Below are 27,322 nucleotides of genomic sequence, written 5' to 3' on the forward strand. Positions count from 1 at the left end.
TGAACTTCTTACCTAAATCTCTCGGTGGTCTGCGCCGAGGCGGCCGACCAGCTCCTGTTCAGGTTCTGCATACGTTTGATCTCGGAATCGTTGAGCGGGAGCCGATAACCCAGCTCGTTGAGACGCTCCAATTCCGGCGCCAAGCTGCTGAACTTCATCATCAGTCGCTGTTGAAAGACAACGCTTATGTCCGCAAAAGTCGCTGCAAAGATTTCTGTTTTGTTTTGCAAACCTTCAGCTCCTGCATTCGCTCTTGGATGAGGTTCAGGTCAGTGGAGCCGTTCGGGTCGTGCACCCTCAGAGCCTCCTCCGCTTCCACCACCCAGTCCCCTAAAGCGACCAGCTGGCAGTTAAAGGTTTCGTAGTCATGGACGCCGGTCTAGAAGGGTGAGGAGACAAACTCAAAGCTCAGAACACACGTCACGTTGATGCTTGACGCAAAGGTTGCGCACCTGTAGTGTGACGAGTTGCCTGTTGAGTGCTTGCTCCAGCACCGCCAGCCGCTGAGAAAGTGCCAGGTGGTCCGATTGAATGGCGAAGGCAGCCGAGGTGTCTACCTGCTGCTTCAGCTGATCTCCCAGTTCGCGGAGAACCTGCAGGGAGGCTTGCACCGGGACGAGGGACTGGAGAACCTCCTGCCAAACAAACCCAAAAAAATCATTTAAAGCGTGAGAGGGGTGAAAGTCTAAAAACAGACTTGATTTTCACGTCTGGGTTTGTAATGTGTCCAAAGCGCACGTACGCCGCAGTTTTGGATCCAGGCGGACACATGCTCATCAGCCATGTCCTCGCCGCACGCCGCCTTGATGAGCTGCTCGGCTTTCTCCTCCTGGAGCAGGACACTGGCGCAGTTGTGCTGGTGAAGGTCCTTGTAGCCTTGCCACAGTTGCTGGAGAGCTTTGCTGCTCCTCAGTCGCTCAGATATCTCCTCCAGGAGGCCGGACCACCTGAGGAGGACATGGAGCGCTTCAAGGAAGGAAGGGCTTGACGTTCATCGGCCAGACGGTGCTCTGGTGAAATCAATGGAGTCACCTTGCGTTGGCGTCCTTGAGGGCGTGCCCGAGGGAATCCGACACTGATGGGTGACACTCTTTCAGCAGCTGCTGGGTGATAGCACCGAACCTCCTCAGACTGCTCTCCTGCTTCTCCAGTTCCTCTCGCAAAGCCTGTAGACGGCACACCGATGACCGGATCGGATCCAGCCGTCGCATCCGAGCGAAGACAAATCATACCTGCAGACTTTGCACTTGCTGCTGGACGGCCTCCAAGGAACCGGTGAGGAGGCGGAAACGTGAGACGGAATACCGGCCTTCCGTCAAGTAGGCGTTTATCTCTTCTGAAGCGCGTTTGTAAAGACTCCACTGATCCGAAACCGACGTCAGGCTGATCTTCAGCTGGCCGATCTGGACATTTTGATCTTAAGTTTGGTTTTCGAAAAAAATAATCAAGACAGGAATGGAAGCAACATACGAGGTGGTCCAGATTGGCCCAGGTGTGGTTGACGCCCTGGAGGGTCTCCATGACGATAGCGCAGGCCTCATCGGTTTTGTTCTGAACAAGAGCGCAGCCCTGCTCTTCAACCCGCTCCAGTTCTTTTTCTTTCTCCCTCATCAGCTCCTCCATTTCCTGAAAAATAGATTTTGGAGTTTTGACCGGCTCTTCAAGAAGGCCGACAACATGTGAGGGCTACCTGGCAGTCCTTGAGCGCATTCTGCACTGACATCAGGTCTTCAATTCTGTGCTTCCTCTTCAGCCGCTCTTCTTGAGTTCCCATCCAGGACTTCAGAGTCTGAACGCTGCCCTCATACTCCAGCCACATCTGCAGCAGGTTCTCCAGCAACTGGATCTGTCAAACAAATTTTCCACCTATTTTTTGTTGTTGTGCCATAGATGCAAGATGAGTGTCATTCCTCGCTGCCTCACCCGCTCACTGATGCGACCCTGCAGGATCTGCCAGCGCTTGTTCATGACGCCGAGACGCTCGGCAAAGTCGGTTTTGTCGCTGCGCTTGCTCTCCACGTCGTGACCGCTGAGGTGCAGTACCGACTGGTTGACAAAGTCCACCGTCAACTGCTTGCAGCTTAAATCCACCCTGACGCCCTGAGAAATGGCAAATGTACTGTTCGAATCGCCGTGGCAACCTTCTCGCATAGCAAAACCACTTTCAAGGCCACCTTGTATTTCTGCAAGTAGTCCTGGATCACATGTGATCCGACGGCACTCTTGAGGTTTTCTTCATCCTCCTCGATGACATTCTCCATCAGCGATATCCAATTGAACAGCTCTGAGATGGCGTGGTGGGAGGCCAGCTTCTCCATTTGGATCTGAGGAACAAATGGACATCAATTACATACACGTTTAATTTGTCTGTCAGCAAGAACTGAAATGGCAAGAATTTGTTCCGGCCCATTGAAACCTACTCAACCGTTTTCAGCGAGGAGTAAAGTCGAGGTTGGAGGGGTAGGTACCTGATGGAGCTTCTCCTGCACCACTGGTATGCGTGTGAACAATTCACTCCACTGATTGTCGATGCGGGCCAGGTCTGAGCGGAGCGCTACCGTGTCCACCTTCTTTAGTCTCAGGAGTTGGTTTCCGTCAGAGAGCACAGAACTCTTCAGGCCGGACTTGCTCTCCGCTTCCTTGGAAAACTCCTGAGATGGAGCGCAATCTTGAGAACGACAGCATGATTGTGACGTGATAAGCAGTGATCTCACCAGAAAAGCGGAGAGCTGCTCTCTGACTGTTTCCAACTCCTGCGGGACCAAGAGTGCTTGCGTGTTCCAAAACTCCAGACGCTCCAGGGCAGACTGGAGCCATTCGCTCAGCTCCCCGCACTGTCTCTGATAGCTAGAGAGAAAAAAATTTGACTGAGCATTCTCGATTAATTCTCTATTTTCATCCATAGCTGTCACAGTTCCGATTCAAGACATTTATTGTGGATCCACAGCGCATCTGATGATGTCCCTGACCTGGTCCAGTGTTTGAGGATGGCCTCCAGACGCTGCAGTTCCTTTGTGACTTTGCCGGTGCTGTCCAGCCAGTGCTCGCCCATAACCGCCAATTGATTCTCCAACGCGGGACAGCAGACGGACAGCAGGAGACGCTTGCCTTCTGCCAGAACCTGGTGCAGTTTGTGTTGGTGCTCCGTGAGCTTCCCCTTCAGAGCCTGGAAGAGGGACTCGAGTCACATTTTTTGCAAAGGTGGCAAAAGTATTACAACAGGTACTTCAGTAAAAAGGCCAAGTAGTGGACTTGGATAAAATGGCAGATTCATTTTCTCCTCATTGTACCTGATACAGTGAAATCCGCTCCATCAGTTTCTCCTCCGTCTCTTCCACTAATGCCACTGCAGGGATACTCTCCTCGACAGCCTCCAACTGGCCATCCAGGCTTTGGTAATCCTGCACCACGTGACGCCAACTCTGACAAAGAGAATACAGGAAATGCTTTCAGCATTTTTTGCGGGTGAAGAGAGCCTTGTTGTCTTACCTCCAGAATGCCTTCCAGCTCAACACCTTTGCTGTGTGCCAGCTGGAGGACGCTCTGAGCCTGGTTTAAGGTCTCCTCCAGCACCCGGCTCTCTTTAGGAAGCATCAGCGCGCTAATTTTCCCATAGTAGGTCTCAGTTAAAATCATATGTGACTCCAGGCCCTGGAAAAACTCCTAAAAGACAACCACAGATTTTGGAGAAGAACCAATGATGATTAAACTCAACATACACAGCTTTTTTTTAAACACGTACGTATTTCATTATCCATACATATCATACAAATCATGTAACAAAAAGCCTGACCTTGTGTTTGTCCAGGTGACTCTGGACTTCCTCGGCTGAGCTGGCGATGATCCTCTGGTCGGCAGCCATCTTGCCCTTGGCCGTGTCCACCAGGTCAGTAAGGTCCTGCAGGGCCCGCTCGTACTGCAGCTTGAGTGCCACGTTCTGGTTCAGCCCGCTGCGCCGAGTGCCTACGGTCATCATCAGCTCCTCGTAGGCATCCTGACCCCCCAAAAAAACAAGACTAGTACTTTGATTTACAAATGCCCCAACTTCGTTCATCTAACCTGAAGCTTCAGCATTTTATCTGTTGATATCTGATCGGCTTGCAATGAAGCTCCTCTGCTTTTCAGTTCTGCAATCTTTTGTTCAAATTCTTTCAGGTTGTCCTCTGTGCTGGCAATGACCTGCATAAAAACGAAAGATGCGTAAAAAATGAAAAATGTAAAAACGTTTTGCCGTACCTGGAGCTGCTCTGAAACTGGTCTGTCCATGGCTTCGGCTAGTACTTGCAAGACCTGGCACTTTGACTCCATTAATGCACTCTGGAGATGTTGCAGTTCAGTCTGTGTTCAACAACAAAGCCAAATCATGCAGGACATTGTACAATCAAACAGTCAATTATAAGTTCAAAAAATTGAGAAAACAAGAACCATCAGTGTAAAAAAAGATGTGTTTTGTGTTGGTTTGGGGAATTACAAATGTGATGAACAAGCGGGGCCCCAGAACAGAGCCCTAGGGCACACCTCTGGTGCCCTAGGATGGCTGGGAGGTGAATAATTAAAGTTGAATGAACGGATGAATAGCAACCTGGTAGGCTGTGAGTTGGTGAGTCCTAGTCCTCATGTGATCGCAGCTTTGACCCAGAGCAGCGCCCAGAGCTCCCAATCTCTCTTTCAGGCAGTCCATATTGTCCTCCAGCAAGGCTCGCTCCTCTTGCCTCAAGCCAGATGACGTGGCAAGCAAGGTCTGACTGAGCGCCACGTCCCCTGCCACGTGATGGAGATCCCTCTCCAACGTCTGCAAACCAAACCAGGAACAGTTCAGATCCTGTTTGATCTCTGATATTGAAGCAAGAATGCTGAATTCCATGAAAGTCTCTCCATAGAGGTTGAGTGACATACAATCACACATATAATATTTCAGGATTTGGCAAGGAAAATGGTTGCACCTCCTGCTTTTCCAGCTGAGTCTCAACGTTATCAGCCAGCAGCAGCGAGTCGGACAAGACCACGTTCTCCACGCCGTCCAGCCAGGAGGAGGTGGATGAGACGGCTGAGTAGAGCTGCTGCTCCATCGTGGACGCCTGCACGGCACTCTCGTCGCCAGGCTGAAAAAGGACAGCAGGGTAAAGTAATAAGTCGTGTGCCTCAAGTTTCCCAACTCTGACTTTTCCGAAACAATAATACAAATTTCAACCTGAGAATGTTCCATTGTTCGCCTGCAACGGTCATAAAGAGCCTTTAGCGATACGGCGTCAGTTTCAAGTTCTTCTTTCAAAAGCACTGACGCACACGGAGCACTGGAATAAACCTGCAAAGAAACACAACCAATCTATTCTCTGGCTTTTAAAAACAACTTTTAGTAGTTTTGTCTTGCTTTTTGCATGACTCGACTATACCGTCTGCTTGTGGTCCTGCACCAGGTTCTTTTGCATCAGCTGCACTTTGGTTTTAAGCTCCAGGCGCAGGCTCTCCCACCTTTGCCTCATCTGCTGACGGGCGGCGTCGGCTTCCCGCTCGGCGAGCGCGGCAGCTGAAAACGGCTCGGAAGCGCTGCCAAAAGCACAAACAAATTTCCATTCACAATGTTCACAGTATTAGCTGAAAACTATTGAGAAGGGCGTTCAGTACGTGGTGCTCCCCGGCGACGCCTGCTGGATGAGGATCTCCTCGCCTCTGCTGGCCACCGACTGAAGCAGCTTCTTCTGCTCTGCGAGCTGCTCCTCCAATTCCTACGCAACGGGGGAGGAAATGAATTTTTTTTTCGTCCGAGTGCCGATGCCAACAGCGTGGTTGCGGAACGTACCCTTTGGCTCTGAAGCGTGTCCTGGTGCTGTTGGGAGCGCGTGGTCCGAGCCTGGGCCACCCAGTCCTGAACGCTGGAGCTCTGAGAGAGACTGGAGTCGGACTCGCTGTCCTCCTGCTCTTGCGCGGAGCCCTGCGCACAATTTATCGGCACGTACGGTTTCATGTTTGTGTCTCATTGGTAGTTTGCGGTTCAAATGTGTTGTCTGAAGAAGCCCACCTGCATGCTGGTATGCTTCTCCTGCAGCATCTTCTGCAGCTCCAGCAAGCCTCCCTTCAGCGTGCGCAACCTCCTGGCCAGCCGCTCGGCCTCAGCCCGGGTCTCAGCCCGGGTCTCGGCGCGTCCCCGCAGAAACAGGTTCTCGCTGCGTACAGACAGCACGGAGAGGGCCTGCACCTTCTCCTCAATGTCCAGCAGCATATTCTGCAGCAGCAGGAAGAGGGAGGCCAGCTCAAACATTGTCCATTTCTGTACGGACCTGCGGCTATTCCCGACCGGGGGGTGGCGAGGGCTTTGCCGCTGCCCTTTGATCCGGGCTCCTCTGCTCCGAGTTCTTCTGCCACATCGGCGCTAATCCCTCACGTCGTGTTGATAAAAGATGAAAGCCACGCGTCGAGTGAGATGAAAACGTGCATTTGTTTTCTCGTTTGTCAGTCCTCCCGGCTCTCGAGGATTTCCCGGAGGCTTTGCCACCAATCCCGGCAACGGGATCTATTCGTGGTCAGACGGCGACGCGTGAGGGACTCTGACATAATCTTCTTAAGAGCACTGCTCGTGCTGCTAAGAAGCAAGGCGAGTCAGCCAGCTGGAGGCCTGAGCACGCTTGTTTAGCTACTCACGATAGCAGTGCCCCACCCACCTCAAAGGTTTTGACTCGCGCCTGCAAACATTGTTTACCGACACATTTTTTTCAAATTCCTAGATTCTAAACAACATTCATTCCCTGACAACAAAACGTGTTTCTGCCTCAAAACTTCACATCAGTGCTTCCAAGCAATGTTGTCTCTTGAAAGGGAAATCATAATAAAATACAGTATGCAAAAAAAAACAAAAAAACACCTGACAATGCGTGAGCTGCCCTTCGGCGTCCGTCTCCTGCGTTTCAAGGATGACGGCGGCAGAACGTCGCGCCCGGGTCAACCACCGGTCCAGTTCGTCCGCTTGGATCTGAAAACCTCGTATAGCCTCATCCAGGCGTTGACCTTCAAGACGATCGATGACGCGTTCCTGCAGTGGACGGGTTCCACATTAACAAAATTGAAATTGTCTCAATTGTGTGAAATCTTAGCCTGTCTCTATAAACATAAAACTATTACTCAGTTGCATGAATGGCAAGTGAAGTGAAATTGGACCATTTCAGGCAACACACGTGCTATTCTCTTACCTCCAACAGCTGGCGCTTCCCCGAAGCCTTCATGTGGATGGTGGCCATCCTTTCGGCGAGGACGGCCAGGGACGACTGCATGGCCAGCTGGTCGGCCATGTCCGAGTCCACTGCGGAAGCGGCAGCTACGTTCAGGTCGTCGCTGAACCTCATCTGGAGTCCGTCAATGTCCTCCTGCACGCTCTCAATCTCTTGCATCACGCCCTGCAAAGTCATATAAGATGAAACTATATTCGGCGTTCCAATGTTTTTAGATTAGTCTGTATTTGCCCAAACTGTAGCCAAGGGTATTTATTAAGTCCAGAAATTGCTGACCTGGTGCATTGTTATGTGACTATCTGGACTGGTGTCAGCCTCCAGGGGCTCGCTCAGCTTGGCCTCCAGCGCTTCCATTTTGGACGAGATGGATTGCAGCGAGGCCTGGTAGCGCTGCTGCTTCTCCAGAGCTTCGTACAGACTTCTTTGCTTCTCGCTGATCTGTCCGCATAGCAGACATGAAAGTGGCTGCAAAGACGGGACCTTCTGCGAGCGTACCTACCACGTTTTTCAACGTCTCCCACGAGCGCTGCAGGTCATCCAGGTTGGCCACAGACTCAAAGGTCGGGTCGTAGAGTTCTTGGACCGGCGCTCTCTTCAGGGCTCCCCTTCCAGCCTGGGAGGATGCATTCAAAGGATTATGACTTGAGGTTTTTTCTGCCTGTACTCATGAGAGACAAGCGTACCAAATTCTATCTTGTTTGGTGAAACCTGCCTTTCAGATGATTTTTTTAGAACAGAGAGTGCTACTGAGCCACAACGGCCACCCAAAACTAACATGGCAGTCTTCCTGTGTCTTTTCAGATATGGCTTCTAGAGACTTTAACGTGGGTCCACTCATGACAGATATTCTCACCAAATTCCATATTGCTTAGGAAAACTGGCTTTGGCTGAATTTTTTAAAAGGTGCTAGCTACTAAGTTTTTCCCACACATGACTTTATGAGACTTTTTTGTGGCTTCACATGGCTATCAAAGTTTTAGTCGCTAGGTGAATGTTACCTTAGCAGGAGCAGCATCGCTGTGAGCGAGCGGCGACGGCGAGCGACACGTGGGAGGGGAGGACACGGAGCTGACGGTGCCCTCCTCTCCGGACTCCTCAGTGACGGGAGACAGGAGGGTGTGGCAGCGGCCCGCCGTGATCTGAACGTAGGGTGAGAAACATCACGTAGGGACAATTTGTGGGTTTTTTTGTTTCGCTTCATGACTTGGTGTGTCCTCGTTGACTTTCTTTGCTGAAATATATTTTGTTATGTAATGAACGATTTGATTTTGATTGGCTGGTTTTCCTGACAAAACAACAGTGTTTTTTCCGTTTGAATAAATTAAACATTCAATGAATTACTCAATGACCTTGGATTGTAATGAGTGTCATTTCTGAAATCTTGCTCTTTCCTAGTCAACAACCGAAATATTATTATTATTATTGTCGACGTATTTTTACGCATCACTATCGGATTCTTCCGATGTTACCGTCACAGATGTTCTCTCCTCCTCCATCTCGGGCAAGTCCTCGTCGCTGACGGTCAGCAGCAGCGTGGCATGCTTGGCCTTCACCGCCAACATTTTGCACTTGGAGTTGAGGGAGGCGATCTGCTCCTGGTAGCCTTTGATCTTCTGGGCCAGCTCCTGAGAAGAAGAAGAAGTGGTTGGCAGTTGGAGTCAGCTTGACCTTGTTAGGTGGAATTACCTCGTGGTGAAGGATCTGCGCCTGTAGCTCCTGGATGCTGCTGGTAGCGATGGGGCGGTCCTGGATGACGCGGTGCGCTTCCTCGATCAAGCCCTGCAGTTCTTTCACTTCTTGTTCGTACTGCTCGTACTGCACCACTGCCTCCTGGAGATTTTTTTGTAAAAATTGATTTGGATAAAGATAAAGGCACGAGCGAGCATCCATTTTTGAAACTTGGTCAACCTGAAGGATGTTGCACTGCTGGATGGCTACGTGCTGCAGGTGGCTGGCATCTTGCTGCAGACAGAGCGCTGTGCGACAAACAGCCAAGTTGGCCATCGCCTCTTCGGGCACTCGCAGGGCGCTCTGGCACAGCTGCACCGCCTGCACCTGCTGCTTCAAACTCTCCATGTCTGCCATCAAACGCTGAAAAAAAAGGGTGTCCATCAAATGTTGAAAAACTGGCACAGGGCTTGCCTTCTCCCGTCTCTCACCTGTCTCTGCAGCAGCTGTTCTTTGAGGCTCTGGCCTGCCAGCTCAGGCGACGTTAGCGTGGACTGGACCTGCTCCAGAGCGACGTGTAACGCCATCACCTCGCATTCCAGCGCTTCCATACTCTGAGGACGTGGGGGATTCTGTTAGACAAATGTCAAAAACAACATGACGAAGAGCAGCAACTGAGTCCTCCGCACCTTCTCGGCGTCCTCCAAGGTCTGCAGCCGCATCTTGATGCTCTGCTGGAGCTCCTCTGTGTGTCGGCTGAGCTCGCACACTTGCCGGTTCATGGACTCCACCTGCAGGACCTCTGACAGGAGTTCCACTTTCTCCGCCATGGACTCCAGGTCACCGTGGAGCTCGCGGGACTCTCGCAGGACGGCCTGGCGAGGAGACCGAAACAGCGTTTGTGGGTGAAGGACGAGAATCAATGGTTTTGCATTGAAGATTATCCATATGCTCGACAGGAAATATCCAAACAGATTAATGGATGGATAAAATAATTGTTTGTTGCAGCCCCACGGAACTCTTGAGGACTCCCACCTACTGGTGCCACCCACCTGGTACATGCGTATCTGCTCCTGGAGGTGAAGCGACGAGTTCCAGATAACGTTGGCCCTCACCAGGCTCTTGGCTTTCTCCGACCACCTCACAATGAAGTCCAGCATCTCGTGGTATTCGTCTAAATAGCAAACAGCCTGGACAAAAACGGACATGGCTGTGCAATGAACCCTCACATACTTTTTCAAGGTTTCAGATGAACGGTTGAAAACCTTTTTGAGCCAGTTGTTGCGGCAGTCAGCCAGTCGGGTGGTGTGATGGTGCATCTCTGAAAGCTTCCCGATGGCGTCGCTCAGCTGCTTTGCCAGCAGAGGGTTGCGGCGGCTGAACTCCTGCACTCCCGCGTCCAGCTCGGCGAGAGTACGACCGCAGGAGTCCAAGTCCTCGGCTAGACTCTGAAAGCATTAAAAAAAAACATCATACTGTTTGGTGACAAACCTTACAGCCACTGCTGGAGGTAAATTGGTGCTCAACCTTGACTTCTTCTTTGGCTTGGTCAACTTCTGGTGATTTGTCCTTAAATTTGTCAGAGATGGCTTTGAGCTTCTCGGAAACCTCGTGGATTCGAGAATTGAACTCTTCCTTAATTTCTCTGGTTTTCTGGATGTCTCTTTCTTTGGACAGAACCTGGAACGCACCAAATACAAAAAATACTGCAGAGTCCAGAATGGACCTTGAGAAAATTTGAAGCGCACCTGATCCTCAATGGCCCCCAAAGCCAGCGAGACCTCAGCCAACTGCATGGAGATTTCAGAAGGCAGGATGGTGTAGAGATCCAGGTACTTGCTCTGTTGCTGCTCGGCTAGTTTGTCCACGTTTTGACGGTAGGTGATCACGTCTCCATGGACCACCTGCACAAAATTAGATGAAGCTTCGTCAAACAAAAAAAAGATCATAATATTCTTAGATCAATATCTCAAGGTAATCAATCCACTTGGTAAATCCACTTTTCTTGGTACCTCCAGTTCCTGAAGCAGCGAATCAATGTCAGGCGAGGGGTTGAAAAGAAGCTCCCTGGTCTCCTGGATCCAGGCTTTCACCACGCTGAGTTCTCGCTCAACTTCCTCTCTGTCTCTCAGTTCCTGAGCGGCCTGAGCTCGCTTGGTCCTGGATTGCGTCAGGAGGCTATGCCAAAACAAAGAAATGACACCAGAAGAAATGAAGTCAACAAGACAGCCGTGTGGCGTTAGTACCCGTCCATCTGGTCCTGCACAGCCCGGATCTCCTTCAGACTGGGGAGCTCTTCTTGCTCACTGGTGGGTGAGGGCACCTCCACGTCATGCAGCAGGCTGAGGGCGTACTGGCGCAGCAGAGTCAGCGACGACAGCTCTCTCTCTAAGTCTTGGCTCAGAGCGTCATGCTGCTCCAGCAGAGACTGCAGCGTGGCCTTGGAAGACTTCTCCACCGCGCTGTCCGGCACCCGACCCCGGAGCTCATCGGCAACCGCTCGCACCTTTGTCATCTTTTGCCAATGATGCGTTGCGGTCAGTACTTGTCACTAGGCTGGTTTCCGTCCATCCCAGACTTACCTTCTCTCTGAATGTCCTCCACTCCTGCGCCGTGTCCTCAAGAACTCGCTCCTGGCCGCGGGCCACACTTCGGAGTCTGCTCCAACGTTGCCACACGGTGGTCATGGAGCGACTGATGGTGGCCTTGCTGGCGTCGCTGCCCACCTGCTCCAACTGAGCCGCTTGCTCCTCCAGACCGTTCAGCTTCTCGTGAAAGCCGTTGACGAGCGAGACCAGGGACTACAAAAAAAAAAAAACAGACAAGAAGGTACTGCAGTGGCTGTGTCCTCATGACTCAGGTTCTGTTTGAGTTGTGTTACCCGGTGACTGAGCAACTTGTCCTCAGCCTCTTGGCTGGTTGCTGCCTTAGCAGTGGAAAACTGGGTGAGCTTCTTTTCAGCTTCGTTCATGATCTCAATAACGCTCTGTCGCGCCTCCTGGTACGACTTCCATTGAGCGACGCAACTGAAAAGAAATATCGATGAGGCAATGTCGAAAGCCTGCCCAGACTATTTTGATTCCCGTACCTGTGAAGAACATCCTGATGAGATTGGAGCTGATCTCGGACTTCCAGGCCTCTCTGCTTGGCTGATTCCACGCTTACCCGCAACTGCCCTTTGGCTACGGGGTTGACCAGGTCCTCCAGCTGGGACGCGAGGTTCTCCAGCTCTTCCAGGTGGATGAGGAACTCCTGCTCCGTGGCCACGATGTCATCCTGCTGTCTCAGACATTCCTCGTAGTTCTCCACGTCCACGCCCAAGCCGGCCTGCTGCAGGAAGGACACGGCATCTTCCAGCCATTCGCAGGCCGACTGCATCCTGAAGTGATACTTCTGGCACAACAGCAGGGCCTGCTCCAAGGTCACCTTTACAACACAACAGAGACTCCTTAGAACCCACTAAGGTTTAGCACACCATATAACCCAAACCCATCTCTTGAAGCTAAACCCTAACCCGAGAACTAACTCCGACCCTCAAAGCTAATCCCTAAAAAGAACCCTTTCCACCATTGCCAATACGAACAACCAAATTCAAACAGATGTGTGGTTCTACTGGGCTGAGTGGTACCTGTTTGGAACTCATTTGTTTCTGAACATCTGCTTGCAGCTTTGCCATTTCTCCAAGACTGGCGTCCACATGGGTGGGCGCTAGCTCGTTAGCGCTGGTGTACTTGTGCTTCTCTCTGCTACTCAGCGCCGCCACGATCCTCAGTCTGGACTGAACTTCTTCCTGCATGATTTGCTGCTTCCTAATCTCTTCCTGCACCTTCTCCACCCGCATGTCCACGGTAACAGCAGAAGCCAGCTCGTCCCGGACCTGCTGCAGCCAGGCCAGTGTCCTTTGCATCTCCGTCTCAAAGTCTTTACTCTGAACGAAGCGGTTCTCGCACTCCTCGATCAGGTCACCGACAGCGGCCTGCAAGGACCGCAGCTCTTCCTGCCACAAGACCACTTGCTGTGCGTTGTGCGCCGTTTGATCCAAACTTGAAGCACGAGTGCCCATCTGCTCCACGAGCCTGGATAGATGCGAGTTGGCACTCTGGAGGCTCCCAGCCAGAGCGTGGTAGTTCCTCAGTCTCTCCTCGGCAGACTGAGTCTCAGCGTTGACTTTGACAAGCTGCTCCTTGGTTGCCTTTAATTCAGAATCAACTTGCATGGCCATGGCCTTCTGGTCTTCAAACGACTCCAAGGTTTCATCCAGATGCTCTACTTTCTGTTCCACAAGCCTTTTGAGGCTATTATAGAGGCCGGTGAGTTGGGTCATTTCCTCCGGGCACCACGGTTGTCCGGTGCTACGGAACCCTTCCTTCTTCTGGTTGAGTTCACTGACAGCAAGACCCAAGTTGCTGAGATCGGCTTGGATGGCTTTGTATTGGCTCTGCAGACTGAGCACCTCCTCCGTTTGTAAGGCGACCGGCTCTGTGCCCAGCTGATTGAACTGCTCCTCCAGCTCCTCCAGAGCTTTCTGCGTGACGTCTATGAATGAGGTGTACTCGTTCCTTGTGAAGATGGCTTGTTGGATTTTCTCCTCTTTCTCTTTGGCTAAGGCTAATATGTTGTTGTATTGCTGCGGGAGGGTGTTGAGTTTTTCATCCAAGTAGCAGTGGTCCACTTCATTGAGGGTGGGCAAAATCTCCTGGCCCGCTCGTTGTACGATGAGGAGGAGGTTCTCGTACTCCACTGCCTGCTCGACTACCTGCTGGTATTTGACAAGCTGTGCCTCTAGTTCAGCGTTTCCAACCATTAGATTGATTTCAGGAAATGTGATGATGTCAGCTTGCTTTATCCACTGGCATATTTTCTCCAGGTCATTCTTGAAGTACTTCCGCGAGATAAAGACCTTCTCCAGTTCCTGAAGTTTCTGGCCACAACGGTGTAGAGTTTTATCAAAGATATTTTGCAGTTCCTGCAGCTTTGTGAGGATCTCGTTCCTCTCTTCCTCGTTGGCGTCCCTCATCAGGTCCCTCCCCTGAGACCAGAAGGACGTCAGCTCACTCTGGTAAGCTTTCAGGCTGCTTTGGATGTTGCGACACGTTCGGACCTGCTTGGCAAGGTCCTCGGGCAACAAAGCGATGTACTCTTCGGCTTGGGCCTTTTTCTCGTTCTGCTGGACCCAGGAAATGGACTGGTTGACGGCCATGAGGAAATGAGTCCTCTCGGTGAACGCTTTGCTCAAGTGTTTCCTGCGCTGCACCACTTGGACGCTCAGAGACTCAACCTCGGACCGGGTGTCGGAAATCAGCTGCTGCAGACGTTGGCGTTCGCTGAGGCCAAGACGGGCCAGAACCCTGTCGGAGTCGGCCATGGCTTGGGCTAGCAGGAGTTGTTTGGCCTCCAACTCGCTGCAAATGCTCAGGTGGTCGAACAGGAAACTCTGAGCCAACTCCGGAGGCGGACTCATTTTCATAGCCTCAGACAAGGCGGGCTGTTGCTCTTCTGCCCAATCCCGAGCCTCCCTCAGACGAGCCTCCACCTGGCCCATTTCCTCTAGGGTCACCACAGAATCCTGTATTTTCTTCTCAATGAGATTCTGCATCTGATTCCATCGCTGCTCAAAGTGACTGATCTGCTCTTTGACCAGTTCCTTGTCATCCAGGTTCAAGCACTGGATGACTTTTTGCTTCTGGTCCTTTAGTTCCTCCAGTGTCCCCTTTTGTCCTTCCAAGTCTACTGCCAGTTTACGTAACGCCTCCAAATGCTGAGTGGAACTTTCGGCATCGGTTCTGCGTCGAAAAAATATAAATAAGTATTATGGATCCGTTGGAGACCGTTCCAACAAAAGGAGCTTGACACCGCAAAGTACCTGGCCAGGTTGTCCCACTCTTTGGAAACCTGCTCAAAGAGTGTCTCCACTGTAGTGATGCAGTCGTGGTACTCTTTGGATCGCTGCAGATCCTCCTGCCTCTGGACCTGCAGTCTGCTGGCCTGGTGGCAAAGTTCCAGCCAGGAATGGCTCAGGCGATCCAGCTCGGCATGTTCCGTAGAGTCTTGGTTGGGAGACAGTCTGCTCACTTTCTCCGTCATCTTGGTCAGGGTACTTTGCTTGGACTGGAGCTGCTGACTGCATTCCTGCGGATTGTGAACACGTGAAGAGCAGAAGCTGTGCACTGTTCTAGATGATTCGCCCTGGATGTTGTTGAGGAAACTGCCGCCTTACCTTGGCTTGGGTCAACATGTTTTGAGCTATCTTGATCTCCAACTCTGCAGGTCTTCTAGACAAGCTGAGTAGTTGCTGCTCCATATCTTGGAAGAGGCTAGTCAGATCTTGCTTCTGTTCCTTGATCTCCCTCCAGCCCTCTGAGAGCTCTTGAGCATTTGACATCCTTTCTTCGATCTATTAGAAAAAGAGGAAAACAACAGAATGTGAGCAATGAACATTGTGCAGAACAAGAAGATAGTCTTTTCAAACAAAAGAAGGTTGAGTATTCTCTTACAGTAATCTTGACCCTCTGGACCTCAGCCGCAGTCACTCTGACGGTGTCGTCGGACAAGTCACATACCGAGCATACCAGGTCAAGGTAAGTGCTGGCCTGCTCCTGGAGGGCTCTGAAGTGCTTCACCTGCAAACATCAGCAAACAAACCGCTTGTTGTGTGAAGTGAGGCCAGCTCAGACCAAATTACAGCTCGCATGATTTGTGTCTCCATCTCCACGATGTGCCGTTAAAGCGCTGGTACCTGTTTGAGTGCTTCCTGCAGACCGGATGCTTCCTGCTGGTTTAGCCGGAGTTCCTCCTGCACAGCCGCCAACCACGTCTGGCACTGCTGGAGGGTATCCTGGTGGTTGACGTGCTTCTGGAGTTCTCGGTCCAGACTTTGCTGTACCTGTGAGCCAAACGCGGGATGAAAGACTTTCTTTCCTAAATCTTGGGGAGCGGAAAAATCTCCTGGCATGTCTCACTCGTTGAGCCGTGCTGCAGATGGCGGAGTAGCTATCGCGGGTTCCCTGCTGGTGAGCCTGCACTTGTTGGCTGATCTTCGCTTGGACTTGGTCAGTGCAGCTGGAGACCAGTTCTTCTCCTTTTTGCTTCAAGCTGCTGAGACGTTCCTCGAAACCGGCAATGTCCTCCATAATGGCCTCGAGAAACAATGATTACAATGTCAGACGTGACTGCAAATTGAGAATAAGAATTATTTTATTATATCTGCATTTCCAAAACTGCCCATTCCCATGAAACCCTACCAGAAACTTCTTACAATTGCCTTTCAGTTTCCACCCCTTTCTCAAGCCAAGTGATCTACATGTCTCCTGAGACATCGAAGAACCTTGGTGGTCACCTTGTGCCGGGCCAGTTGTTGGGTGGCCATCTCCATGCTGCTGCTCTGCATGGACTCAGAAGTGACGACCCGACTGGACATCTGCAGGAGCCATTTCTCCACTTCCTGCAGCTCACTGTTATAATCCTCGTGCTCCTTCACCCACTCCACCAGGTTCTGGACCTGCGCCTGAAGTGAAAAAACAAACGCTGATCATAACCACAGGCGCGACCGGCACAGAGGTGCGACGTATTGAGCGATGGGCACCTTGGCTAACAAGGAGAGCTCCAGGAAGTCTGCTTGCAAACTTGTCATGTTGTTACTGATGATTGGGTCGTGGACCGCGTCCAGCAGGGCTTCACCCTTCTCGATCACACATTTCACAGCCGACTCGTGAGACTGCACTATCTGCTGGATGGTCTGCAAATAGCACATTAATATGCTCGTTCATGAGAACGTAGGAACTTTTTTCCATCGTCACATACAATCAATTCTGATTTGATTTACCTTGTACTTTGCAAGCTGGGCCTTCTTCTCATAGAGCTCGGCTTTGGGCTCCACGCTGGAAGCCAACAGGCCCTTGGTCTCCAGCACCCACTGGGCCTGGGCCTTGTATTTATCCGCAAAGTCTTTGGAGAGCGAGAGGCACTTCTCCAGAGCGCTCTGCTGGGCGCGCAGGGCCGCCAGCAGGTCTTCCAGCTGGCCCAGTTGGCCGTCCACGTCCTCCCTCAGCTGTTCCGCTTCGGCCTCCTCCAGGAAGACGGCGGCTCGTTCCGTCTTCTCCCTGACCGTCTTCAGGCTGGCGTGTCCTCGCTCCACGTCTGCCTGGAGGGCCTGAGCGCAAATGGGAGATGCTGAACGCTGTTTGAAGCGCTGACCTCCACCATAATCAAGAGCCCTCACCTCGAGTTTCTTCATTTTTCTCTCCATGGCCACGCGATCCACCACGTCGGCACTTCTGGCCAGGGTGCGGAGGCTGTCCTGAGCGGCGCGGAGCCAGTCCGAGAAGGTGCCAAAGACACATTGTGCCTCCTCAATGCAAGACACCTCCTCCTGCAGCTGCTTGATTGTCTCCTGTAGACAAAGTTGGGGTTCTATTTGTGGCATTCTCAACATTTGAAGAGCTCTGATGTACCAGTAAGTGCAGGAGCAAAGCATGGTAGCGAGCTGTGATCTGGGTCGCTTTGGTACTGATCCGGCTGCTAATATGGGTCTCATCCAGAACTTGCTGAGCCAAAACACCAAGGCCCTCCATCTCCTCTTGATAAACCAGCACTTCCTCTTGCCACGTCTGCACAAAGAAAGAAAATGAGCCGTGCCACGAGAAGGCCGCAGATGCCGATGGCGAGCACGGACCTTCATCAACTGAAGCTGAGCCTCTTTGGTGGCGCGGTCGGAGCGGCGGTGGTCTCGCAATTGGGCTTTGGTCTCCATGCCCTTCAGCCAGCTGTCCAGACGCTGAAATTTCTGTTCCATTTGTCGGAGTTTGGCCAAGGCGCTGTTGAGCTGAGCCCGGGTGTCGGCCAGCCGGGCCTGGTACAGTCTCCACTCCTGCTGTTGCGTCTCCAGAGCGCGGTCTTCGATCTGCGGCGGCCCCCAGGGAGTCACTAGCTCACGGCTGAGCAGCAGGGTGTTAAGAAGAGCCTGGCCCTCGGTGCAGCCGAGCTGGAGTTCCTGCGCTTGTCGTAAACATAAGAGTCATTTTCAGTTGTGGGGAAGGGAAAAAATTACATCCGCTTGAGATGATGAAGAGGTTCCGACCTGCAGTTTTTGGAGCGTCTCCTCCAGCATATCGACGTCGCCCTCCATCTGAGTGTAGCAGCCCAGCTTCTCCTGCTCCTCTTCCAACCAGTCCTCAAATGCTTGTAGGCCCTCTTGATACTCTTGGTGAGCTTTCACCAGCTCCTCCGCTTTGCCAACGGCCTCCTGAGGTCAAAGCAAGCGTCACCAACCAGTTTTGCCTCTCAGCTCAACTCAACTTTATCGTTTAACATTCCAACTTCAGAGGGAAGCTTACCTCCGCATTGTCTTTGATGCCGTTGAAGCGTTCTTGCAGCTCTTGCAGCTCCAGCTGAGTCACGTAATTGTCGGCCATGCTTGCGCTCTTTGCCACGATGGTGGCCAGCAGGCCGTCGTGGCTGAGCACTTCCTCGTACAACAGCTACAACCATGGCAAGGATCAGTTATGAGAAGGAGGGGGGGCGGGGCTTACAAACATTCAGTAAGTATGTTTTGTTGAGTAAGTAAGAAACACAACTAAAGCAAAAATGGCAGCGCTGGCATCGATCCCGAAAGCTATTTATTTTTGCATCGCTCCAGAGAGGGGGAGGCCGGTGTCACCTTTGCCCTGCTGAGATGAGCACTTTTGTCTCGCATCTCGGGACATTGTTTATCGGCCGGGTCCAGGTTCTCCTCCACCTGTTCCAGCCAGCTGACAAACTGACGCACGTCCTCCTGGTAACTGGTCCACTGGGACAGAGAACCTTCCAGTTGGCTGATGGATCAGAGGAGAAATTAGAAATATGAATATTTATACTTGCCACCTCTGGTATTCTTGCTTTTCAACCTTTTGCACTGAATGGATGCGGAGAGCAGTGTGTCCCAGGAGTCTTTCAGCTCCTGAATTTCTTCCTGGACCACAGCCACACCGGTGCCCGAGGTGTTTCTCTGAACCGACTCCCCTCTGGTGATCAGCATTTTGAGCTGGATCTCCTTCTCCTGGCGCGCAGTCAGCAATGCCTGTGGCAATCCACGGAGATGAAAACGCCACCGTTGAACAAGTGGCTACCTATTGTTAACAAACAATCTGCGAAAGGCTCAACCTCCAGCTTGATCATCCGGCTCTCCAGGATGTTTTTGTCAGCCGTGGGGGCACAGTAGGTGTGAAGCATGTGGCTCGTGTCAGCCACCCAGTTCTGCAGCTCCTTCAGGCTGCGGTTGAACAGCTGGTGCTCGGTCACGATGCGCTCGAGTCGTGACGCCTTCTCCTGTTGAGCCAAAATAGTTAAACAAGAAAACTTTCTTCACATCATCACAACTTCATTGGCTTCAAATTCCAACTTTTTTCTCCTATTCAGACTTTCATCTGCGAATACCGTTTTTTTCCATGTATAGTGCGCCCCCATGTATAGTACGCACCCCTAACAATGGCATGCTGATGCTGGAAAAAAGCTTGTACCCATGTATAATACGCACCCAATTTTTATGAATTTTTTTTAATTTTTTTTTTAATTTTTTTTTTTTTTTTTTTTAAGTCCCAAAGATCGTCACACACGCAGGGAGGCAATGGGTCCCATTTTTAAAGTCTTTGGTATGGTCTTAACTAGGCTGGATGTCATTTTTTTTGTTGGCGTTGATTTCTCCGACTGCCCCTAAACGCACCACCGCGCTCCGTGCGCACACGGCGGCTCTGTATGGGAGAGACGTTGAAGAGGAATAAAAACACCCTTGGAAACCAAAACTTGCCCCTCGTCGTGACTCGGAGCCGCAACAAATGTTTCGGATTTGTGTAGGGTACATTGTGACAGACGGCAAACTAGCAGGTGATCGAGCGAGCGTCTGATACAAGAGCATTGCGGTCGTATGGAGCGTGTTTGAAATGAACAGCAGAGACGAAAGGAACAAGGCAAAGTGTTGTGAAATAAAATATTACCTGTAATACGCATTTTGTTATTTGCTGATTGAAACTGCTAATTAAACTGTGAATTGAAACTAATAGGTGGAGAACTGAACTCTCGCTCTTTATATAGCTGACGTGTCTTGCGCAACCGTTCTGCGCATCTGTAATGGCGGCCTCCGTATGACGTCCGGTCCGCGATGGAGATTAAAAAACAAACAATATTTGACAATAACACACCATCGAGGATTGCACCATCGCATCAAACGATGTGTCGTCAATTATGAATTTTACTAAGTGTGTTGGGCAGGATGGCTGAATGCGATGCGCGATTGACAACAAACAAGAAGAAAGGTGAGTTTTATTTCGAGGGAGATTTGTCATGTCTCGTCCCCAGTTTTGCTATGTGTCTAGGTTGCCATAGTTTCTGTTCGTGTCACCCCGCTCTTCCTGTGTCACCTCAATCGATGTAACGTGTTTTGTATTTAAGTCCTGTCTGCCCCTCGCTCACCGTTGGATCATTGCATGTGTTACTGTCATTCTGTTCCTGTCTTTGGTAATGTCACCCTGTCTTTTTGTTCCACGACTTTGTCGGTCAGTCCTGTTGTTGGTTTTGTTGTACCATGACTTTATTTAAAAAAAAAAAAAAAAAAAAATTAAAAAAAAAAAAATATATATATTTTTTTCTTTGTACCCATGTATAATACGCACCCCAGATTTTAGGACAATAAATTAGTAAAATATTGCGCACTATACACGGAAAAAAACGGTAGTCCCTCCCATGTTTTTTTCCTTCTTCAAATTCAAATTGCAAGGTGTTACTATACCTTGGTCAGGTTGCTTAAAGCTAAGAACTGAGCAGAGAGCTGCGAGACACGGTGCACAAAACCCTTGCCGGCCGAGTGTTGGTCCAACAGCCGCTGGGCCTTCTCTTTTAGCCTGCTTAGCTGGACTTGGTGGGAGGTGAGCTCCTCCAGCACAGACTGAAAGGGCACAAGCAGGTTAGGGCAGAAAGCGTGCAAGCAGCAGACACAAAGACACGCATGACCAAAGCAGGGTTAGAAGATTGAAAAACGTGGCCGGAAAGGAAAGCGAGCAACACCAATGTTACGGGCAGTTAGCGCAAGCTGGACGGAGGCAGAGGGCAGTGGCGTAGCCAGGAATTTTTCCAGTAGGGGCGCGCGCCCACAGGAAAAAAAATCGAACATCACCCACGCCGTTCGCTGATCGCTAAAACAACATCCGGGTCCGGGAGGCAAACGGTGAATGGATAACATCCCGCACATAGAATAGCGCAAGCACATTCGCGCAGGACCGAAAGAAAAAAAACGGCATGAAAATGAAGAATCGAAAAAGCTCGATTTTTTTTCAACCGGGGCGCAGGGAGTCCTAACCGGGGCGCCGCACCGGCTTGGCTACGCCAGTGGCAGAGGGCCATAAGAGCCAAACAGACCAACATTAGCTAAAGAGTTGAGCTCCAACGTTAGCTTCGAAATTTGCTTCCAATGTTGCCACCAATGTTAGATTCCAAAGTTCTAAAGTCAGCTTCATCATCTCCTTTTAGCGCCATTGTTAGATTCTAAAGTTTGTTCCGCCATGACCTTGAATGAATGAATGAATGAACGAATTAATTTAATTTGTTTCAAACATGTAAACAATACATCAATAAATAAATAAATAAATAAAAAACAAAAAGTGAAAGTCATGTAAATTATGACTGTGTAATTGCTAAATACAATCAGAATACAATATCCCACACATAATGGACCTTCTGGATGGAATGTTGAATGGTGGCTGAAGATGCGCCGAGCAATTTTCCAGCGTGCCTACCTGAAGTTTGTTGAGCTCCGTCTTCTTGGCCGGGAGATCGTGGAGCCGCGCGCTGCTCTCTTGCACGGCCATCTCAGTGGCGTCCAGGCACCCCTGGAGGGGCTCAGCACTGGCCTCAAAGTCCTTCATCTGCGACACCAGATTCTGAAAGCAAAAAAACAAAACATCTTCTGTCAGCTGATTTATTTTGAAAACTCTGCTGACAACCTGATCCTCGCTCACTTGTAGATTGAGCTCTCTGTTGTGAAGACTGGACATGATGTTCTTCCAGTCCTCGAGAGCATGATTGGTCTTTGTCCGAACCGACTCCATTTTGTCTTTGGGCGCAATCGTGGAGAGAAGCTCACCTGCGACCACCACGCCATTGATCTTTGACTGACCCAGCTCTCTGTCGCTTAGAAACTCCTGAAGACAAAGTGACAATGATGAGAGAACAACTTGTTAGATTCCAAAGGTAGCTTCAGATTTACTGCCTCTGGTCCTTCTAACTCCTTACTCCTCCTTACCTGAATCTTTTGCAAGCTCGACGTGGCCTCAGTAAGATTTTGGGGCGCGTCGAAGCATTTGGCCGTGCTGATCTTGGAGTTGACCAGCCACTGCTGGAACTCCCTGTAGGCCGAGCGGAAGCCCTGATCCTGCAACTTCTCTTTGCTCTGGCACTCTCTGGCGGCTTGGAGACTCAAACTAGCAGTAAAGCAAAAAAAGAAAAAAATAGCAATGGACCTTTGGTGAGTCATCTACCCATTAATTTTATGTCATGCTTGACCTCGTTAAAACAAACAAGTCATCTTTTGCCATGGAAACTGACTGAAAATGTCCACCCCTTGCGAATCCAATTCTGCATATCTCAGTACCTGTTGTAGTCCTTAATGAGGGCAGAAACTCTCTCAGACTGGGCGGCCATGTCTCTGGAGAAGCGGCACAGATCATTCAGCTGCGTCTTCAGGCTATCGCACATGGGCTCGGTTTTGACAAGCTCCTCCAATGTATCCTGGGCAAAACAACGTTTTTATTCCATTGGTCCATTTATTTCCTCCACATTGTCGCAGAGGATGTCAAATTCACCTTTGCAATCTGCCAGCCTTTCACCACCTCCTCTCCGTCAGTTTTGCCCTGGGCTTGCCCCAGACGAAGACGCCAATCGTGAATCTGACGCCCCAAGTCTTGCGAGTCTTGCTCCAGTCGCGCTGACAGACTACTGAACTCCTGCTCGGACGTCGTCATCTGAGAGAGGGCCGTCTCCAGGCTGGCCCGGGTCTGAAGTGCTGCGCGTTCCCACTGTTCCCAGCTTGAGAGCAGGGCCGCCTCCTCGCGCTCGATAGCCTCGTAGCCCCCCGAGCCGGTGTGATCTCTCGCTGCTGCCCCGCACCTCTGCACCCGGTTGAGCCTCTCTCGGCCTCGCTGCTTAGAGTCCAGCAGCTCCTGGAAAACAAAAAACAACCGGTGCCTGAGTAGTGTCTTCAACATTTGTACGGGTGCCCACAAAACTGTGCAGGAGGGATGATGGTGAAAGAGATTTTAGCGGGTCTACTTGAGTTCAGTCGGAATGATGCTCACCTGGACTTTGGCCAGCTTTCGTTTCAGGGAGGCGGAGTCTCCTGACAGGTCAGACCAGCGCTGGAGTTCCTCCTTGGCTGAGATGAGCCAGTCGTTGAAGTCTCTGACGGCATCCAGGTACTGCTCGTGCTCGGACACGATGCCTTGCATGGACTGGATTTTCCCCTTAAAAAAAAACAAAAAAAAACACTTGTTGTAACTTTCATTGTGCATACAGAATTTCACCCAAAGACGTAGCAAAGTGTGACTTCTCAAGCTTACCTTGACCACAGCTGAGATATCAGCAAAATGCGCATTGAGCTCCGCCCGTGACTCCGGTCCAAAAGTCTGATCGGCTGACTTTTCGTACAGCTCCACGGCCTTGTCCGTCAGACGTGACAGCGCGGCGGCGTGGGCGTCCAGGTCGGCCATGATGGCTCGCAGACGCTCCAGGAGAGTGGACTTCTCTTTCAGGCCGGGCTGCTGGGGCAGATGCGTGCCCACCTCCTGCTCCACCGACTCCATCCACTGCTGCAGGTGATTCTTGCTCTCCTGGAAGCTGCTCCACTGAGCCACCGTCCACTCCAGTCGACTTTGGACAGGAAATTATTTGCTTGAACTGATGTTGTGAAGGTGCGATTGGCCATCGTTCAGACCTTTCCACGCAACGTGACATCTCGTACCTGTGGCAACTCATGGAGGTGATCAACATATTTGCCCAGGCATCCTTCAGACTCTGAAGCTGCGAGCAAATTGCTTCCTGGCCTTCCATCCTGTTGTGTTTGAGGACCTGTTCCCCTTTTCCAACTGTCATGTTGAGCTTCACCTCGCCTTCACCCTTCATCAGCAGGATATCCTGGCAGCACAAAGCCGTCGGATGAAGACAAGATGGCGCCACAGTCCCGTCAAGGTAGAAGTTGGTGTCTAATGAGGGACAGGGTGCGTCTAACCTGCACGAGGAGGAGCCTTTTCTCCAGAGTCTCCTTGTTGCCCACGGTGCTGTTGAGCGCGGCCAGACGCTCCTGGACTGCGCGCAGCCAGGTCCAGGTGGCCTGCAGCGTCTCCTCAAAGGCCTGCTGCTCCTGCAAAGTCAGCTGGCAGCCATGCAGCCGCTCACGCCCGCGTCGCAGCAAAGCCTGATACTGCGACTGCAGCTGCGCTGACACCCGTGTCTCACTGCCGTCGCCTCGCCCGCCCTCGTTCAGGGCCTGCGCCTCCTGGCACAGGCGCTCAAAGGAATCTCTACATCAGACAAAAAACAGTTAACCTCCTTTTGTGTATGTTTCCAAATGAAGGGAGTAAAAGTCATTTGAAAAATAAATACTCAGTCTGACACTATCTACTTCAATGCAGTAACCAAGAACTATTCCAAATGGGCACCTTTCTTTGAGCACTTCCTGCTGGTATTCCTCCACCTGTTGGAGCAAAGCCTTTTCAGGACCGCGTTGTTTGGCTTCAAGCAGATCTGAGCTCATCCGCTTCTCCATGGTCTCCAACCACCACTTCAGCTTCTTCAGGCGGCCCTCAAATCTGAAAAGAAATATTCTCTATCATAGTGATACTGATGTAGTGCTCCTTGTGGTGTTCCACAGGGGTCAGTTTTGTGACCCAAAGTGTTTATTTTATACACAGATGTGTATATGCATTAAATGTGTTATTTTTGCAGACAAATGTTTTAGTATGTTCTGAGAGACAGCAAGGATGAAGTAGTGCTCCGCCTACCCTTTCATGAGGGACGCGCTGTCCTCCAGGATCTGTTGGTTCTGTCTGCACTGCTCCACAAAGCTGTCCCAGTCCTGCTGGATGGAGGAGAGCTGCTGCTGGACCTGGCCAGCGTTGGCTTTGGGGAGATGCAACAGCAGTTTCTCTCCTTCCTCGCAGACCTGTGTGAGATGCACCTTGCCTTCCTCCATGCGCTCCGTGGCACCCTGAAGAACAAAAGCAAGTCTCAGACACCAACATGGGATGTCTTTCCATCCCTAAGTCGTCGTACCTTCAGTTTCTGTAATTTGCGTTCGACGATGCAAGTGTCTCCGGAACGATCACTGCATTCTTTGACAATCTCCCTCTGCTCCACAAGCCAGCGATGGAATTCCTGAACCAGATCTGCGGATCAAACGTAAAGGTTGAAGACTGGAGATCACTGAAGTTTTGTGTGGATTACGTTTCTCACCATTGAATTGCTGGTGAAGACAATTCTGGAGTGACGCCAAAGTCCTGGCCGAAACCTGGTTGGCGGACTCGTAAGTCTTGATGAGATCGGTGAGCGCGGAGCCCAAACTGGAAAGCTCCTCCGAAGGATATTTGCGACACAGGTTGTTCAGGCTTTCCCTGGTGGAGTCGATACTTCCCTGCTGATTTTGCAGCTCTTTCTGGAGTTCCTAGAAACAACAACCAAAAACGGACAATCAGAAAATGGGATGTTGTCAAGAAGCTGCCAGAAAAGATGATGAAAAGATGGAGTCTCACTTTTATTCGGCAGATGTCCTCGGGATCCGAACCAGCAGGAGAGGAGACCAAGGAGTCCTCCATACTCTTCAGCCAACCGGACATCTGGGCAATGTAATCTTCCAGCAGCTTCTTCTGGGAGCTGAAGTCCTGCAGGTTTCTGCGTGCCTGCCCGTGGAGCTTCTGAACCGAGTCTATCTTCTTCCTCAGGTCGTTCTCCAGCAACTGTGGCAGTTGGAATTAAGGTCTTGCGAGTTGATTTGTGACACTTGTATTTAAATCAGTCACAAACAAGCAATATTGGAGAGCACTGATTTGGAAGTGTTTCTCATATCCAGGTCTACCTACTTGAAGTTTTGGAGGAGTTTCTGGACTTTGAGTACTCCTCTTCAGCTCTGCCATTTTGCCCTGCAGATCTGCAAGTCTCAGCTCCTTCTCGCCCATTTGCTCCTGTTGTCAAGGAATCATTAAGGGGCGTAGTCTAGTTTTTTTTTATGTGTGAGCATCTTACGGTAAGAATCTTACCTGAAGCGCAGAGAGTCTCGTTGACACCTTGTGGCTGTCATTGAGGTTGTTGAGGCTCTCGTTGAGTTCCGTCACGCTGCTGCCGGCCCAGCTTTCCACATCCTCTGCAATTTGCCGCACGTCCTCCCACAGCAATAAACTTTGTTTCAGGCGCTGGAGGTTTTCATCTACCCTCTCCGACACCTGCAGGATGGGGTTGGTCAGTCGCTTATTTTCGAGTTGAGTGTTTCCGAATGTTTGATCCACTAACAGGCTAGTGTAAGAGCAGTTGCTTGCGCTGGCTATCACTAAACGTCGGTGGGATATACTTTTCGGATCAATTAGGTGAAATTGGATAATTTCCCACAGAAAAATGGGTTCAACATACATCCAGCCACTGGTCCACGAGGGTCTCCATTTCCTTTCTGACCGATTGCGAGTCGCACTCTGGCACCTTCTTCAGTTCAGTCACCAACTGTTTTCCTTTGCCAGAGAACCGGTCCAGGTCTCGTTGCTTGTTGGCCATCTCCGTCTTCACCGCTTCATGCTGGAAATGGAGGAACGGGAGTTGACGTGTCGATTGACGGTAAATGAACAACTCGAGTTTGTTCTGACCTTGCTTAGGGATCGCTTGGTTTCCTCGTGGTCCTTCAGAACAGAGCTTATTTCAAGCAGAGGTTCAGCGCTCTCCAAAACGTTGCCGATGGTGGATTTGAGCGTTTGATATTCTCTCATGAGCTCAGCAAGAAGGTTGCACTGCTCCTGTCTGTTGAACACACAAGACAAAAATACAGATATTCTAATAATTCAAAGACCTTGACTCCTCTCAGCTCATCAGTGCGGCACTAATATTAATCGTTCATGTGTTTGTGTTGCTAAAGGGGATATCGGACCAGAACATAGACACTATTTACCTTTAGCAGTATGCTAGCAGAAGGCAGGCACTGTACCTCTCTGTAATGAGTCTTTTGGTGTCCTCCCACGTTGTCTCCAGCAGGCTGATTTCCCTCAGCGCCTCCGCGGCTTGCTCAGCGTCTCGCTGGGCCAGCTGATTCGCCTTGTCCCTCAGCCACTGTTCCTCATGCTGGTGAGATTGCAACTCGTCCTCCAGCTGGTTGAAGAAGCGCAACCTGACACAAACAAAATCAGGGAAGTCCAAACTTTTTACAACTATGCTCATGA

At 50.8% G+C, this 27,322-nt stretch overlaps 1 protein-coding gene across 1 annotated transcript in view; it reads right to left on the reverse strand.

Annotated features, from left to right (window-relative positions):
- syne1b (spectrin repeat containing, nuclear envelope 1b) overlaps positions 1 to 27,322 on the reverse strand; it is a 55,578-nt gene that overhangs the window by 9,863 nt on the left and 18,393 nt on the right. The window contains exons 41-121 of the mRNA XM_061302092.1: positions 27,091 to 27,270; positions 26,756 to 26,906; positions 26,529 to 26,687; positions 26,162 to 26,344; positions 25,985 to 26,086; positions 25,658 to 25,861; positions 25,362 to 25,569; positions 25,182 to 25,294; positions 24,911 to 25,116; positions 24,569 to 24,718; positions 24,139 to 24,430; positions 23,872 to 24,044; positions 23,471 to 23,780; positions 23,210 to 23,374; positions 22,718 to 23,074; positions 22,507 to 22,643; positions 22,159 to 22,336; positions 21,875 to 22,057; positions 21,653 to 21,796; positions 20,650 to 20,805; positions 19,029 to 19,193; positions 18,773 to 18,945; positions 18,547 to 18,700; positions 18,224 to 18,367; positions 17,968 to 18,132; positions 17,563 to 17,880; positions 17,342 to 17,497; positions 17,110 to 17,280; positions 16,714 to 17,040; positions 16,474 to 16,626; positions 16,228 to 16,395; positions 15,851 to 16,027; positions 15,628 to 15,774; positions 15,386 to 15,511; positions 15,109 to 15,285; positions 14,755 to 15,020; positions 12,520 to 14,674; positions 11,980 to 12,317; positions 11,773 to 11,917; positions 11,474 to 11,692; positions 11,138 to 11,406; positions 10,904 to 11,069; positions 10,640 to 10,795; positions 10,419 to 10,571; positions 10,157 to 10,339; positions 9,944 to 10,081; positions 9,581 to 9,766; positions 9,383 to 9,505; positions 9,132 to 9,314; positions 8,910 to 9,053; positions 8,693 to 8,848; positions 8,222 to 8,362; positions 7,723 to 7,836; positions 7,500 to 7,661; positions 7,185 to 7,388; positions 6,860 to 7,027; positions 6,020 to 6,223; positions 5,801 to 5,932; positions 5,626 to 5,726; positions 5,394 to 5,547; positions 5,192 to 5,305; positions 4,944 to 5,102; positions 4,583 to 4,792; positions 4,237 to 4,338; positions 4,060 to 4,179; positions 3,794 to 3,994; positions 3,490 to 3,663; positions 3,291 to 3,422; positions 2,970 to 3,166; positions 2,715 to 2,847; positions 2,469 to 2,651; positions 2,175 to 2,324; positions 1,924 to 2,100; positions 1,691 to 1,846; positions 1,471 to 1,626; positions 1,233 to 1,403; positions 1,033 to 1,166; positions 743 to 947; positions 453 to 635; positions 233 to 379; positions 13 to 167 (exon numbers count right to left, since the gene is read on the reverse strand). Coding sequence (XP_061158076.1) covers positions 13 to 167; positions 233 to 379; positions 453 to 635; positions 743 to 947; positions 1,033 to 1,166; positions 1,233 to 1,403; positions 1,471 to 1,626; positions 1,691 to 1,846; positions 1,924 to 2,100; positions 2,175 to 2,324; positions 2,469 to 2,651; positions 2,715 to 2,847; positions 2,970 to 3,166; positions 3,291 to 3,422; positions 3,490 to 3,663; positions 3,794 to 3,994; positions 4,060 to 4,179; positions 4,237 to 4,338; positions 4,583 to 4,792; positions 4,944 to 5,102; positions 5,192 to 5,305; positions 5,394 to 5,547; positions 5,626 to 5,726; positions 5,801 to 5,932; positions 6,020 to 6,223; positions 6,860 to 7,027; positions 7,185 to 7,388; positions 7,500 to 7,661; positions 7,723 to 7,836; positions 8,222 to 8,362; positions 8,693 to 8,848; positions 8,910 to 9,053; positions 9,132 to 9,314; positions 9,383 to 9,505; positions 9,581 to 9,766; positions 9,944 to 10,081; positions 10,157 to 10,339; positions 10,419 to 10,571; positions 10,640 to 10,795; positions 10,904 to 11,069; positions 11,138 to 11,406; positions 11,474 to 11,692; positions 11,773 to 11,917; positions 11,980 to 12,317; positions 12,520 to 14,674; positions 14,755 to 15,020; positions 15,109 to 15,285; positions 15,386 to 15,511; positions 15,628 to 15,774; positions 15,851 to 16,027; positions 16,228 to 16,395; positions 16,474 to 16,626; positions 16,714 to 17,040; positions 17,110 to 17,280; positions 17,342 to 17,497; positions 17,563 to 17,880; positions 17,968 to 18,132; positions 18,224 to 18,367; positions 18,547 to 18,700; positions 18,773 to 18,945; positions 19,029 to 19,193; positions 20,650 to 20,805; positions 21,653 to 21,796; positions 21,875 to 22,057; positions 22,159 to 22,336; positions 22,507 to 22,643; positions 22,718 to 23,074; positions 23,210 to 23,374; positions 23,471 to 23,780; positions 23,872 to 24,044; positions 24,139 to 24,430; positions 24,569 to 24,718; positions 24,911 to 25,116; positions 25,182 to 25,294; positions 25,362 to 25,569; positions 25,658 to 25,861; positions 25,985 to 26,086; positions 26,162 to 26,344; positions 26,529 to 26,687; positions 26,756 to 26,906; positions 27,091 to 27,270 — 16,191 coding nt within the window. The remainder of the gene's footprint in view (positions 1 to 12; positions 168 to 232; positions 380 to 452; positions 636 to 742; positions 948 to 1,032; positions 1,167 to 1,232; positions 1,404 to 1,470; positions 1,627 to 1,690; positions 1,847 to 1,923; positions 2,101 to 2,174; positions 2,325 to 2,468; positions 2,652 to 2,714; positions 2,848 to 2,969; positions 3,167 to 3,290; positions 3,423 to 3,489; positions 3,664 to 3,793; positions 3,995 to 4,059; positions 4,180 to 4,236; positions 4,339 to 4,582; positions 4,793 to 4,943; positions 5,103 to 5,191; positions 5,306 to 5,393; positions 5,548 to 5,625; positions 5,727 to 5,800; positions 5,933 to 6,019; positions 6,224 to 6,859; positions 7,028 to 7,184; positions 7,389 to 7,499; positions 7,662 to 7,722; positions 7,837 to 8,221; positions 8,363 to 8,692; positions 8,849 to 8,909; positions 9,054 to 9,131; positions 9,315 to 9,382; positions 9,506 to 9,580; positions 9,767 to 9,943; positions 10,082 to 10,156; positions 10,340 to 10,418; positions 10,572 to 10,639; positions 10,796 to 10,903; positions 11,070 to 11,137; positions 11,407 to 11,473; positions 11,693 to 11,772; positions 11,918 to 11,979; positions 12,318 to 12,519; positions 14,675 to 14,754; positions 15,021 to 15,108; positions 15,286 to 15,385; positions 15,512 to 15,627; positions 15,775 to 15,850; positions 16,028 to 16,227; positions 16,396 to 16,473; positions 16,627 to 16,713; positions 17,041 to 17,109; positions 17,281 to 17,341; positions 17,498 to 17,562; positions 17,881 to 17,967; positions 18,133 to 18,223; positions 18,368 to 18,546; positions 18,701 to 18,772; positions 18,946 to 19,028; positions 19,194 to 20,649; positions 20,806 to 21,652; positions 21,797 to 21,874; positions 22,058 to 22,158; positions 22,337 to 22,506; positions 22,644 to 22,717; positions 23,075 to 23,209; positions 23,375 to 23,470; positions 23,781 to 23,871; positions 24,045 to 24,138; positions 24,431 to 24,568; positions 24,719 to 24,910; positions 25,117 to 25,181; positions 25,295 to 25,361; positions 25,570 to 25,657; positions 25,862 to 25,984; positions 26,087 to 26,161; positions 26,345 to 26,528; positions 26,688 to 26,755; positions 26,907 to 27,090; positions 27,271 to 27,322) is intronic.

This window comes from Syngnathus typhle, linkage group LG16 (assembly GCF_033458585.1).
Source record: "Syngnathus typhle isolate RoL2023-S1 ecotype Sweden linkage group LG16, RoL_Styp_1.0, whole genome shotgun sequence".
NCBI lineage: Eukaryota > Metazoa > Chordata > Actinopteri > Syngnathiformes > Syngnathidae > Syngnathus > Syngnathus typhle.